Below are 15,515 nucleotides of genomic sequence, written 5' to 3'. Positions count from 1 at the left end.
CAAGCCAAAATTTTACTACAGTATTAAGTTTATGTACATACTGTATTTTTAAATATGTTTGATTTAGTAAATAATTTATTTTATGATTAAACACTAGCAATGAATTCATTGATTCATCATTTTGAAAACAAATGTAAATATTTATGTGATCGTTTTCACTATTAGTGAATAATAAATCAATAAATAAATCTATTTTTGTAAACAATGAAGTACTTTCGTATTTGTGAAAAATGAATGAAAATAGTTGCATCATAGACACATTGTAAATATATATATGCGAGCACAGTTGTGTCGACTTGAATGAATATTCATAGTTGTTCCTACATTGTAGAAAAACAATTAAGGTCCATTTACATTAGGACGATAATGATCGACGATAAATAGATAAACATGCATTTTTCTCGTACATAAAACAAAAGAAATTAGAAAGGTTTTTTGTTCTATAACTATAGGATAATCATTTATGCTGTCTTTGATAAAAAATACTATTTTTTTAAATCCAATCAATAAAACCAAAAATATCGTTTTATTGTGACGATATTATTGCTCTTACTAATTATTACGTCATTTGATTGGACGTGTGAAAATATCAATTTCATCAAATGAAGCTTAGATAGCTATCCTATAGTTCTAGGATGAAAAATGTTTATATTGTTTTATGTATGAAAAATTAATACTTTCGTCGATCGTTAACGTCCTAGTCTAAAAATTGAAGGATGTATTGTCTCCTGATAAAATATTGTAAAAAGAAAATTTGTTTACCGTATTTTGTATAACTGTATATATATAAAATCATTTACGACTGGAAATTTGAACACGTTGAATGAAAATACATTATTTATTAATTTACATTATATTTTTAGATTGATTAAATGCGTTCGCAAATAACCTGAATTGGAAAATGTCCAGAATACAACACACCTGAACTAAACAGAGCGCAAACAACATAAAAATAGCCGCAGTTGTAATAGAACTTAATGAAGTAAACACATGAAATCACGGTGTTTGATTAACTTCACACATACCGTATAAGGTTGTGCCTTATGACTGCACTAACAAAACAAAGCCATACGTCATAATGTCATAATAAATGTTTATTTTTAATGTGTTTTCACTCATGATGTGTTGTTATACTATGGACTAACCAGCCGTTTTCTTGACATGTTTTGACCATTTTTTACTTAATCTTTCTTTGGAAATAATTTATAAGACGCACAATGACGTACGCGTTATAAGGACTAAAAAACAAGATATTGGAAAATCAGTTTGAAAAATCTCGTCAAACAGGTCATACAAATTTCAATTTTTTTAATTTGAAGAAAAACAATCTCAATCTATTATCTGTATAACAATGTCATAAAGGTGCGTCAATGAACTGAACCAATGCAATCACTGAATTGGAGTTAGAATACCACCTCTGGTGAACAATTAAGCGTGGTTCCCACTAGCGACGCAACACAAGGACGTAACGCAACGCAAGTGAATTGACCAATCACAAGCGATGGCTTATTCGCTTGTGATTGCTAACTTTTATAACTTCGCTTGTCATTAAAACGTTTGCGTTGCGTTTACGTCCTTGCGTTACGTTCTAGTGGGAACCAAGCTTTAGAGTCATTCCACCAGGGCCCGTGTTACCGAATAAACAAGACCATATACATGGCTGCAGTCGCGTGTTCAAATTTGAGTTAGTGTTTACCGACTGACCGACCGACATAGTGAGCTGTGGAGTCGCGTTTGCACGCGACTAAAAATACCCGACTTCCGAAACTTCCAACTTATTTTCAACCCTTAATAAGTTCTTGGACGAATAAAAGAACAAAAGAGGAAGATCTGAACGAGTGCTTGATCATTGCTTGATGAAGGATGTGTTACTCGGCTCCAAATGCTCAGAAGGTTGCAAAAGGCACACTTCTATATATAGACTATTACTATGATTTAATGTTACTAGGCCTAATAATAAAATAATACAATATTTACAACAAGATTTATCTTGTTAATTAATTCTATATTTAGATCATGAAAGGATGAAAAAAAAAATGAATCTGAAATAGACGAGGGTTTTAGTGTAAGTTGTTGGCGGCAAACGTGGAAAGTTGTAAATATTTTTATAATCACTAAACCATCGATCTATTTTTATTCATGAACTCTGTTTTTTGATATAAAAACCAATCAAAAATAATCTACCTATGACGTCACATTACGTCATACAGACATTCCGATTGGTACATCTACGTCATAATAAGGCATTCTTTACTCGTCTTCTCAAAGTAAACAAGCCACGTTTTGATTCAATAGATATCTTGTGGGACATATCATGTCTTAATTAATCGATCTGTTGACTCATATTGCAGGTGTGTTTTCATCAAGAAAATTTGTTTTATTATTGTAACTTAATCTTCGGAAGTTTTGACATTATTAATGTTCCCGGTTCATGTTCGGGTCAATGTTATTGCTTACGTAATGTTTTTCTTCTGCACTCTGTGACCTAATAAAAATATTCATTTCATTCAACACCCGGATTGGTTCTTTCGATCATCCGAGCAGCGCGATCGCACGGCCGTTCCAAGGCAAAACCACGTAACTCGCATTTTTGTCAATTTTGAGATTTTTGCATTTGGGGAATTATTACAAATTTATGAACAACCTGTAAAAATGTCAGGTTTCAGAGATCATTATTTTTGGAGATAGTACCACGTATCTTTAAGCAAAAAACAAATAATTCTGGTATTTTCCAAGGCAAAACAACGTATCTACCAGATACGTTGTTCTGCCACGGAAATGCATACGATTTTCGTTTCAAATTCTCACAATCAGCTAAGTTACGTAATTTTGAGACAGAAACCGCTGATGCATGACGATATGCATAGCAACGATCTTAACTAAAAGTAAAAGATATATAAAGAATTAACTATATTTACAAAAATGTTCAGACAAGCTTGAAAGGCTAGGCCTAGGCTATTATTTTTGACAGACCTACCTAATCTAGCCTAGTACCCCAGTACTGTCGTTGGAACTAGGCTAGGCCTAGCCTAGTAGGACGGCCGTCTTTGCATTTTTGTACGTAGGCCTTGTAGTTAGCAGGCTAGTAGGTAGGCTATAATAAGTCTATATCATAGATATGCCAAGTAGATGCAAATGGCTAAGCCTAGCTTCAAATGCATTCTAGTTTCTAGCCATTTCATTGGTGATCGCAGCCCTCCATGTTGTTCAAAAAGAGTTTCAATCCATTGTTTTTAAAATCATCACAGTTACGTTGTTTTGCCATGAAATGACCACAGTTACGTTGTTTTGCCACAGAATATCGCAGTTACGTTGTTTTGCCTCAGAAATGACTTTCATTTTATGCACGTCATTTCCAAGGCAAAACAACGTATCTGTTAAAAGTGGTAATAACTTTTGATCAAATTGTTTAAATTATTTAACATTTTGTATTTAATAATAATTATTATTTATATATACTCATGCAAAATTTCACATCATTACGATAATTTGTTGTTGAAATGCAAACACTCAAACTTCAATTGAATTTTTCTCGAAAAGCAACATTTTGTAGTTACGTTGTTTTGCCTTGGAACGGCCGCGCAACCAAAAGTGCACACAACCTCTCCCTGGTGACTTTAATTGTTTACGGCAAATTTATGCAATCTTTTGGTGATGCAATTCGATTTATTTACTTTATAGACAATTCTTGATGATCTAATAAATCAATCATAACGCAGTGACGGATCTAGGATTTTGAAAAAGGGGGAAGGGGGCAGGGCTATGAAAATGGTGAAAAGAAGGGATGAGCTTAATTTTATGTCCTAGCTTTTGCATTACAATTTGCGAAATTTAGGAGAAGGAGCTGCTGGGCCCCACCTTGGATCCGCCCATGACGAAAAGGCTAATTCATAAGAGTACCGTACTTAAGTGTACATACACTTTAATGTCCAAATACGATATCATGATTTATATGTTATCGAAAGTATGCTACCGTAACAGTTTAATATTTGTCCTAAATCACTGTTATGACGTTTGTGCGAACGTGAAAGCATGGTTGGTACGAGAGATATCATTGACTGTGATAAGATTATAGATAGGGCCTACCTATACTAAGAAAAATAAGAAACCTTACGTGTAGATTAATTTGAAGGCCATGGAGAAATTGAGGAGAGGGTATGACTCCATACCTCCCCACCCCCTCGATATGCAAGACACGTTAATGTAGCTCAATCCATACGTATTTTTTTGTTAAACTTTGTGATTTTATAAAACAATTTTTTGTTAGTTGATTTTAATTTTGTAATTGAATGAAGTTGTTTTTTTGTAGAAGCGCGTGTTATACAAAACAAAACGCTCTGGAATGATTTTTATTTTAACTATAATCGAATTTCGATAAACAATTAACTAAATTCCAATTTTTATTATCCATATTTATTTATCTAGGCCTATATATTTTATTTATATTTTTATCGAAGCTAAAACCCATTACCATTACTCGTGTGGGAAATTCCCCTTACGTAATAGTCCAGCTGTACTTTATTACTGTGGGACATTTTCAAAACCATGAGTAGTATTGGTATACTCAGTATCGGAACTCTTCTTGAATCACAATTATTAGTCCGTAAAATAGGCAACCGATAGGTTTCTGTACCTTGTTGTTTAAATATGGGTTACATAATAATGAAATATATTTTGTCCCCCTGAATTTTTGTTGTTGAATATGCCATTTAAATGTCATAGGCCTACAATTATTATTTTAAAGAGAAGTTTGATTAAAAAAAACTGTATTTGAAGCCGAAAATGAGTATATTGTCTACCAGACAATGGGTTTTTGTTTAAATCTAACCGTATGTTTTCATTTAAGTGTAATCATATTTTGCCGTTTTTCTACAAAGTAAATCAACACAAATCTGATATTAAGTTTCATTTTTCGTGTTTTTAGCCTACATCATGCAGTACAACCAAATAATAAAATAAGAGTTAATTTACTCCAATTGAGTTGGTTAATGGTGTAGTAGGTCTCATCGGAGTGCACATCAACCACTGAACTATTTATTTACCTTCATGTTGTGTTGTCGTTATCATTGGTTTATCTGGTCCTATATACCTTATCGTTTGGAGCTTATCTAATTTCAAATTAGATATTGTAACAGTTGAACTTATTTTTGTTATTCCCGGTCGGTTATTAGAAAAAAAAATATTTGTAATTGAATTATAATACAGTTACCGTTTTTATAGCCATTATATACATTTTGCTCTGTTGTCCGTCTTATGACTATTGCGCCCTCTATATAATTATAGACACCACCACCACTAAAAAGGCAGTAAGCAAGTAAACATAGCGAGTATAGTAACCAGAACACCTGGAGGCAGAGGAAAAAAGAAGGCTTGGCTAACTATATACTACTGCTACTGAAAATCCAAGATCTGTTCCAGTGAAGATGGAATAATATGGATTCATAGGCGATTGATTTATCTATCAATTGGGAAGATAGTTCGGGATTGTGATTGTATCATCAAGCCATCCATTTTTGTGAAATCATTATTTTTACAGAGGCTTGGCTAGCGCCCGGATAAATCTAAAATTTGTTTTCGGCAGTGCTGGTAGTACAGAGCCAACAGACAGTGAAAATGGCGGATTTGGAAGCAGTTTTAGCTGATGTGAGCTATTTGATGGCTATGGAGAAGAGCAAAACAACGCCGGCGGCAAGAGCAAGCAAGAAAATTGTGCTGCCAGACCCAAGGTGATAAAAAAGGCGATGTTTTGATTTTCTTACTCTATTGTTTTGATTCTTTTGTTTGCGGTTCAATTGTAGTAACGCAACTGAGTGCGAGCGAGTAGTCTGTCAGTCGGTTGTCTGGTCTACCGACTGTGTTTGGTTATAATATTATGCCAACTTTAATTAATTGAATTTCTGCATTATGATAATGATGTATTCATTATCATATGTAGGGGCCGGTCATTTTATTTTTTTTGGTATAAATTGACTGGCTCTTATTGAGCAAGTCGTCTCTGAATATGTTGTGGTGGGCGATTTGTCGGATTTTATTTTTTTTTATCTAGGGGTCACTAATGTGGCACACTCGGTGTTTAGTGTTTAGCTTCCTTCTGTTGTTTTAGTTTTTACTAGCTTTAGGCTAGCTAAATATCTAGTATTTCGGGTTATTAAAATTACATATTTTATGTATTTTATGGTGATTAGTAGGGACTGCTTAATTGTGAATTTAATGACATCTTTGTTCATTGTCTTATTATATTTATAACTTTAATCTAATGTTTTGCTTCGATTAAAAATAATACAATTGATAAAAAAAGATATTTCGTTTAATGAACCCTGTGTTACGTGCAATATTGTGAATCCACCAGTGCTAAGATGAAAGCGTATTTCTTGTGCATGCAATTGAGAATTTCTTCCTGTATTTTCCCTGTTTATTTATTTATTTATTTGGAATTACACCTTTAGATCGGTGGCACACTTAGCACAAAGGTGCATCCTTCACAATATAAAATATAACAATTAACAGAAAAGTAAAAAAAGGCAAAAGCAACTATCAACCCCTATCCTACCCCCCCCCCCCCCCAATTTACATCGATACATACAGTAGATCATTACTTTACACAATGAATACAAAACAAGATATAGTAAAAGTGTATAAAATAAAATAAAATCAACTGATAAACACAGCTTATTACGAAAAACCCCCAACCTCCTCCCCCCCCCCAACTTGTTTTTCAATTTACTTAATGTAGCAATGTAGATAACATAGTTATTGAGTCATGGAATTCAGTGAATCATTTCGAAATTTCCATGCTTGTTTTAGGTATCTTTTACAAAAACTATCCAAAATATTTTCACACTCTTCATCAATTAAATTATCTGAGTATCCCAAAATATATTTAAGTTTGTCATTTTCATGAGAAGTATAAAAAGTATCAAACATATCTTTGCTGCCATTTCTATACATATCCACATATAAATTAAATAATTCCTGATTACGTATATTATTTAAAGCTGGACAATTAAGGATGAAATGATGGATGTCTTATACTGCACAGAGGGTTATAACAAGGTACTATCAGACTACACATACCATGAAACTCAAATTTTCAGCGGGTTTTGTGACAGGATGCCTGCATAGTATTAAGAAAATTCCAACTTCATGTCTCAATTGTATTATATTAAACATAAATTAAAATATGGTGCAACTAGAGTTTTGAAGCAATAATGTTTTTAATTTCATTTCATTTCATTTCATTTATTTCGTCTCACATACTTATAACAAAAAATAACAAACAATAGAGAGACAGGATTCCCAAAAGCGAACTAAATCAAACTATCAAGTGGGTCTCCAAATCCAACTATCAAGTGGGTTTTCTTGAATTGGGTCATAATTTAAACTTTTAACTATAAAATTTTGTGGTTTTGTGGTTTTTTTAAAACCATATAGCACTCCAATATCGCCTTCAGTATCGCCTTCAATTTGTTTTTTTTTAACCAGTCCTGTATTTCAATAGATGCAACCTAATTCTGTTTTTACATCTGCCACCCATCTTTGATCTTATTGGCACTGCTCTCTCTTCCAATACAGTATTACATCTTTTTAAAAGAGTATGCATGTAATTAATGTTGCCCGCTGCATCATGTTCCGATGGTGTATGATCGTTTTCAAACTACAGTACCTGTTTTACAGAAGTACACCATTTCTTATCGCTTCAATCTCCAAAATTATAAAGCTATGTTGTACTGTAGGCCTATCCTTGAACTATAATGTAACATATTACATGACTCTAAAAATGGGTCAATCGGTAATTATTTAACCAAAATTAGGTCAAATTGTAATGAAGAACCTGACAACCCTGTTAAAAGTTTATCATAGATAAGGATCATTGCTGGTTTGATTGGCAGAGAGGTTAGTTTACAGGTACGTAGGTCCAACTGGTTTTGGAATTGTTTTTGTGGGCAGTAATATCGTTGCCATAGTATCAGATTCGGATGTTAAATTTTAATGAGGAAACGTAATATCATTCACTATATTATGTGACAGGTGTAAAAATGTTGTATTGGACACATTTTAATGTGCACACTTTTGGAAATGAGAGATTTTGGTTTATTTCGACATTGAATTCATGTTGAATGTTGGTTGGTGACAGAGGTCCTATTTTAATAATAATATTAAGGAAATCTCATATTGCGCTGGTTTAGATGCTTATGGCGCATTGACACAACAATGCAATGAATGAAATCATGTAGTAAAGTCAAAGTCCAAGCTGATGATAAATGTATTAAGCTTTATAATTTAAAGGAGTTCAATGAATTTGCAGATTTAACATGTTCTGGAAGTTGGTTCCAAAGAAGTGGAGCTGCAAAAGTAAATGATCGATTTTGAAGTTCATAGTATACTGAATATACATTTGGTTGATGGTTTATATTTTTCAGTTGAACTTAACGACTTTGTTGGTAATAACTTTGATATTAAGAAAGTTAAAATATAATTTGATAAAGAAATGTATTTTCCGATCATGCAAACCATTAACCTACTGTACTGTAAATGACATTAACATTTGCACCCAAGCAAAGTACAAGGTTTCTGTCAGTGTAAACAATGTTTATTTTGTATCAAAGTACTTGATAAATCTTCAAACAATTGTTGACTTTACATACATAGATAGATAAATTTATTTGCTATATCTAAAGTTTATTTTATCAATGTCACGACCAGTACATTCACCTTAAATGAATATACAAGTCTACCAAGCTATCCAAGTGAATATCTTGTAACCCAGAGAGCCCAGCCCAGGACCATGATAACCACACCTGAAAACGATCATCTCACCTACTCTTTTCGACTATTGTATCAGTTCCTTATGCATGTGCAATGACCATGACCAATGGCTTTACTTCCTATCTGAAAGACGAGGCAATTTGACTATCTTGCCAGATGATACATAAGCAATATGGCACACAGTGGTCGAACCCATGCCTGTCAATGCTAGTCTGATATGAAATGGCATTCCGCTCTCCACAAACAGCTGAGTTGTAAAATAGTTTAAAATTTATTTTTAAAACTTATCACAATGAATAAATGAAGTCTTCAATTTGTTATTCAACAAAAAACAACAACACAAATGCCAAGTCACTTGACTTTACTGAAATTATGATTTAAACAGTAGTTCCGTGGGTTTTATTGAAAACATTTGTATTGTATGTTTAACTAAATATACAGTTAGTACAAGCATGAACTTGTGTGAAATTATGTGCATTGTAAAACATTTTCAAGTACTTAACTAGTGAAAAATGTACTGGCTAATTCTGAATATTAAAGGATAGTGAAAGTTAGTCTACTGCAGTTACTGCAGTAACTAAATAGCAATGATTTATGTGCTTACAGCATAACTTTACTGCAGTAACTGAAGTACAATCATTTTGAAATGGTCTCTTTAAACAACTATATTTTGTTTATGATGCTTTCTACAAGATCATAATAAAACATTGTTGTTATTGAAGTTTGAAATTTAATAAATTTATGATATTCCCTGATGATAGTTAGATCTGGACACTGAAAATATTAACTTTCGTTATCATCGTAATTAAATTAATTAACCTGTGACATATTTTCTATTACCGTGCGTAACAAACATGTTTTCACGTCCCACAGAAATCGTTTCATGTTTTTCATTTGTAGTATTTGGCACTCCCAAAATAAAAAAACAGGATGACTATATTAGTGGAAACTTTATGTCCTAATATTCATGAATTATAGATTATTAGTGGATTATTAATTCTAATTTGAAATACTCTAGGCAATAACTATATTGATTTGGTAGCATTTTGTATCTTTATCCTTGTCGTTTTGTATCTTTACCAGGGTTTGTGTCCTTATCCAGGGGCGGATCTAGCATTATAGATTAGGGGGGCTACAGAAAAATGAAAATAGTCATTATTTTATTTAAAAAAAATCATGGCTGTTAAAGTTTTAAGGGGTGCTAAAGCTTGTTTAGCCCCGCCTTAATCCGCGCCTGTTATCCTTATGTGGTTCTGTTTTCTTGTGGAATATGTCAATTTTTCCTTATGTGGTTTTGTGTCCTCCTTATGTGGTTAGTCTATGAGGTTTGTGTCCTTATTCTTATGTGGTTTTGTGTCCTCCTTATGTGGTTAGTCTATGAGGTTTGTGTCCTTATTCTTATGTGGTTTTGTGTCCTCCTTATGTGGTTAGTCTATGAGGTTTGTGTCCTTATTCTTATGTGGTTTTGTGTCCTCCTTATGTGGTTAGTCTATGAGGTTTGTGTCCTTATTCTTATGTGGTTTTGTGTCCTCCTTATGTGGTTAGTCTATGAGGTTTGTGTCCTTATTCTTATGTGGTTTTGTGTCCTCCTTATGTGGTTAGTCTATGAGGTTTGTGTCCTTATGTGGTTAGTCTATGAGGTTTGTGTCCTTATTCTTATGTGGTTTTGTGTCCTTATGTGGTTAGTCTATGAGGTTTGTGTCCTTATTCTTATGTGGTTTGGTGTCCTTATCCTTATTTGTGTTATGTCTAGTATACCTAATGCCACATTTACACAACAGCCTATTATACCTACATTATTCTTCACACCAATGTGAAAGTTGGCTCCGCTCTGTGTAAATAGTATGTAGTGTGTAAAAAGAAAAACATAGGCCCTCTGCCAAGAAAATACCATATTTTATACGGTATTTTTTGAATACCGTATATATACCGTATTTTTTTGGCAGCAGAAACAGCGCTCATAAAAAAAATACCGTATTTACAAATTTATACCATATTTTTTGTACCCTTTTCTGCTGCCAATAAAAAATACCGTATTTTTTTTTACCTGTGACATGAGGTCATCATCGTGTTTGTATTTTCTGTCGCTGTCAGCTGTTTTACACACGTGTATAGATATATTCGGCGAAAACGTGGAGCGAAGACGTCACAGTATTTACTATATAAATCTGGGTGTTAGCGTTATGAAATCTACCCTCTCCCGCTAGAGTTATTAACGCCACTGGCGCGGAGTAACAGCTCCCTAACGCTAATCCGTTGCATGGTTCAGACACAAAAATATGTACGCCGCTTACATAACACCACCGTAACTCTGTGAGTCTGAACATACCGTTACTGGAATAAACTCCAGTCTACTCTAGAACAAAATCACATGACCTCGCTCCCTATATTAAAGTACAATATTAAAAAGATGATATTTGAAACATATTGCTAGCTACTATTGCTACTGCACAATGGAGTTGTAAATATTTTGCTTAATCTCACTTTGTTTTTTTCTTTTTCTGTCTCAAAATGTCATTTTTTTTGTTATGTAATGCGTCCGTCTATGTTTTATGTTTAGACTACAAAGACAAATGTTGAATAAATATTGTTAAATATTATTTAAAAAAAAGATAAACACCCCTCTCCTCTGAATGGGTGATATATTTGTACTGTATAGCTACATTACAAGGTATTCAGTCAGGTATCCCTCTTCTTGAACAGGTGATATATTTATACTGTATAGCTACATTTAACAAGGTATTCAGTCACGTGTCCCTCCTCTTGAACAGGTGATATATTTATACTGTATTGCTAAAGAATAATGTGTCTTAGTATTTCATAATAACTGAAAATATAAACTAGATTTAATTCGTCACTATGACGAATTATAGGTTATATGCATTGATTTAAATAAAGATAATTGATTTTTAAAAGATATATTGATTGATTGATTTTCTCAGAATCTTTAATTATTTATAATATATGATAGGACCTAGTACCTTGCTAACGCGAACACCATAGCCGGTATCACAATCCGATCAAAGATCCATATGCGTATAATGTCATAAACCACATTTGTTGTTACATAATAATAAAGACATAAGTTAATTTTTATCTAGATTTCATTATAAATCATGTGTATAATCTATACACTAAGAAATAAATTTGAACAAACAATACGGATAATAAAAAAAAAATCTTATTTCGTTTCCCAAGGTGAGACTCGATCTCGGTACCTTGAATGCCATAGACACGAGCACAGACCACCGAGCCATACACAACTGACTAAAATTTGTAGAAAGATTCCTCCGTGTATTTACTATGCAGTAACCACTTTGATGCAAATAGATTATTACATACCGAAATGAATTATAATTTTTTACTATGATGACATCTTTAAAATGTAAACAAATGATGCACTGTCAAACTACATACTTTTAACTTTAATATATGAACTTTTGAAGGAAGAAAGTTAATGTTAAGTTTGTTATTTTGGCCTAAGAAAATGTCATAATTTGTTTGATTGTCGAAATTATTTTTTTTAAATTTAATATGCAATTAATGATGACTTAATCAACTTTGGTTCTCTTAATTTGATAATAAATCATACATATGATACATACACTTCAAGAAAATGAAATAAAAAATAGGTGTTCCCCTGCATTCTGACGATATATATTAATTTAAAAATTTAGCATATTTTCACCATTTTGTTAACTTATACGTGCGTAGCCAATCACTTTTGACGTGCTCGTATAACGCAATTCCGAGTTGAAACCTGAATCAAATATGATGATATTATTAAAGAAAGATTGTAAAACAGAAATCGGGCAAAAAGAGTGCGCATTAACGTTTAACGCGCAGTGCGCGTGCAAAAATTTGCGCACTCATGGCAATTTTTTAAACGCTTAAAATTGCCTGAAACGTACTCTAATTTCATCGAAAATAAATTTTGACAATTTTGAACATTTTAAGCGCGCGTACGCAAGCGTTATATGCGCTACGCACGTAATTGTATTGCCATATGATGAAATATGACCTGAAATTTATGAGTACCAAATTTTGTTTAATTGTGATTCATGCTTGTGAAGATATGATTACAAACGTGATTTCGTAAAATCGCGCGTAGACCGCGTAATTTTTGATTACGCATCGTGAAAATATAACCACATCGATTCCTGGCCATAAGGAATATACTCTGAAAACTTGACTTAGCTAGATTAAACTGATGCCAAGATAATGCACGGACAAAATAGTGCTAAGGAAAGAATAAATAAATAAATAAATAAATAAATAAAGATTTTGACAGAATCAAGAGGTTATATGCATATCATGCATATAACCTAATTACAATGTTTTGAGTGGAGTTGTGGTTATGATGCTTGGCTACCACTCCAAGGGTCCTGGGTTCAAGTCCCGTCACATCTTAGGATTTGTTCTAAGGACAAAATTACAACTCCACTCCCAAAGATTTGTAATAAGACTTTGTTTATGTAGAGAATCTTGTGTATATGTTTGTCTTGTGAACCTCTGAGGGTCTCTAATGATCATCAATTGCTTTAAATAAGGTCCAAAAAAAAGTTTTTCTTGATTTATTAAAAATTTATCTTTTCCAAGTAATCATTGAAAAATCAGGTCATCTCTTACAGTAAGTAATGACAGCTTGTTTTGAATTTTCTTATGATTTGAAGTTTCCTAAACTATGTTATTGTCTCCTTATCCAGTAATTGGTTTATTGAACATAAATTGTATGTTCTAGCCATGGAGTTATTTGTTAAGAACTATATAATCTCAATGGGATTTGAAAGCATTTCAGTAAATAACTGTTTAATTTTCTATTCTAACATGCATGTTTATTGCAGCAAATTTAGATATTTGTTGTCATCAAGCATACACAATCTTCTCACATATTTACTTGCATTAATTACATTACAAAAAAAAACAAACTTAAAACCAACCATAGCGATATGTTGCTTTGCAAGAAAGGTTCAGAGTTGTAAAAAAGATACTCATCAATTGGTCTTGAAAAAAATGTAGTCAATCCCACGTCTTTCATAAATTCTTTAAGTATTAAGGACCTGGAAACTGCTCTCTCACATATTCCGTCATAGATTATGATAAAATAATATTACATTATGTGCTGTATCTGCTCAGACAGACATACTTCAACCATCTTTTAGATTTTATTACTATTTCATGAGGTTCAAGTAAACACATTTGTTGTCTATGTTTATATGCTGTTAATATGTCTGCTTCTATATCTTATACTGTGACCTTGTCACAAACACGTATTTTCCTCTTATGCTATATGTTTTATAGATTATGGTAGCTTGGAAAGATGCTTGTCTTCCATTTTAATTGATTAATCAGATTTTGGTTCGAATCGTGTTGATGGTCTTTCTTCTCAAGACAATAATTTCATGCACTTTGACTAAACTAAAGTTAAAAGTATATTACAGTGGTCTTTCACACTTGTTTTGGCATGGTTCCGATCCATCGCCGGCAAATTAAATTGAATTTCAATGTTTCGTTTTCACGCACCACGCGGCTATGCGCATATCAGTTAAAAGATCCTTTAATACTTTTTAATTTTGTGTGGTTTTCTGGAAGTTCTAGTATTTTAAAAGAGAATGTGGGACTTTTTAGACCTAAAGAAAATTCTGATTTTTGGAAAGTTTCTGGTTGTCAAAGAGTGTGGTATTGAGATAGTCTACTGTATTATTTGTTAAAATGTGGAATGTTTTTTAGAATAATACACACACCATCTGTAAACTCCATTGAAAGCGCTCCTCATGACATGACATGTAATATATGAGGACAAGCCTTTATGTTGCAAATTATTTAAATGATATACTTGAGAAATCTCTAACAAGAGTTGTCAATAAAACATGACCCAAGGTATGTTTTGACTGGCACTCAATGCAGATCATTAACTGTAAGCACATATTATTAATTGTAAAGTACCTTTTTATTTTATTAAGTACTTTCGTTATTCAATGCTTTTTATCACAATCGTAAAATAAATTTACTTTTAAAATAATAAAAGTAAAATTATTCTTTATTTTTATGGACTATTTGTATTATACTTGTTTCAGCTATTTTTTCTAAATATATTTGCATCATGCAACAAAATTGGATATTACTTATTTGACTTGTTTTATTTGATTCACAGTGTCCGTAGTGTTATGTACAAATATCTTGAAGAAAGAGGAAAGATATCGTTTGATAAGATATTCAACCAGAAGCTAGGTGAGATACATTCTTTGTTTTACTCTTTCCATCTTGAGCTAGAAACCAACAGTATATCATGGGAGCTCGCTTTTTGAGCTTTGATTGTGTTGGAGTTTACTCTCTAACATAATTGTGTATAATATTATTCTATGGGCTTTCAGATATTGATTATAAAAATGACCAATTCTGAATAATTTTGCATTCAGTACTCTTTAATATTTGGGCTATACCATTGTTAGTAAGGTGTTTTTTATTTTATTTTATTTAATTTCGGCAGAATTTACAGAAAAATACAAAACAATATAAGAAACAAAATGGCAAGAAGCAAGCTAAATCACTGTATAAAGACAGGAATATAAAATTGAAATTAAAGGGCTAGTGTTGCCTGAAAGCTCTGCTAACTTTTCTGGCTGTTATACTTGATCGTTTTGATAGCTTTTCGCTTTTTTTTGTATCTCCATTGAGATCCAGCCACTGATACCCACAGCATTGTCATTTTTGTCCGTAATTTGCCTTTGGATTGAATAATTTAAAGA

The 15,515-nt window shown here is 32.5% G+C and overlaps 1 protein-coding gene across 2 annotated transcripts in view; it reads left to right on the top strand.

Moving 5' to 3' along the window:
• The first annotated feature begins 2,265 nt into the window (after positions 1–2,265).
• LOC140044669 (G protein-coupled receptor kinase 3-like) overlaps positions 2,266–15,515 on the top strand; it is an 80,028-nt gene continuing 66,778 nt past the window's right edge. The window contains exons 1-3 of one of the 2 annotated variants that reach the window (XM_072089281.1): positions 2,266–2,351; positions 5,284–5,726; positions 14,921–14,997. In XM_072089281.1, coding sequence (XP_071945382.1) covers positions 5,614–5,726; positions 14,921–14,997 — 190 coding nt within the window. In that variant the 5' untranslated portion in view covers positions 2,266–2,351; positions 5,284–5,613. Of the gene's footprint in view, positions 2,352–5,208; positions 5,727–14,920; positions 14,998–15,515 lie in introns of those variants that run through there. The other variant, XM_072089280.1, reaches the window with a different exon arrangement.

This window comes from Antedon mediterranea, chromosome 3 (assembly GCF_964355755.1).
Source record: "Antedon mediterranea chromosome 3, ecAntMedi1.1, whole genome shotgun sequence".
Taxonomy (NCBI): domain Eukaryota; kingdom Metazoa; phylum Echinodermata; class Crinoidea; order Comatulida; family Antedonidae; genus Antedon; species Antedon mediterranea.
Note: the sequence above shows the minus strand (reverse complement) of the source record. Positions and strands in the feature narration are given on the sequence as shown.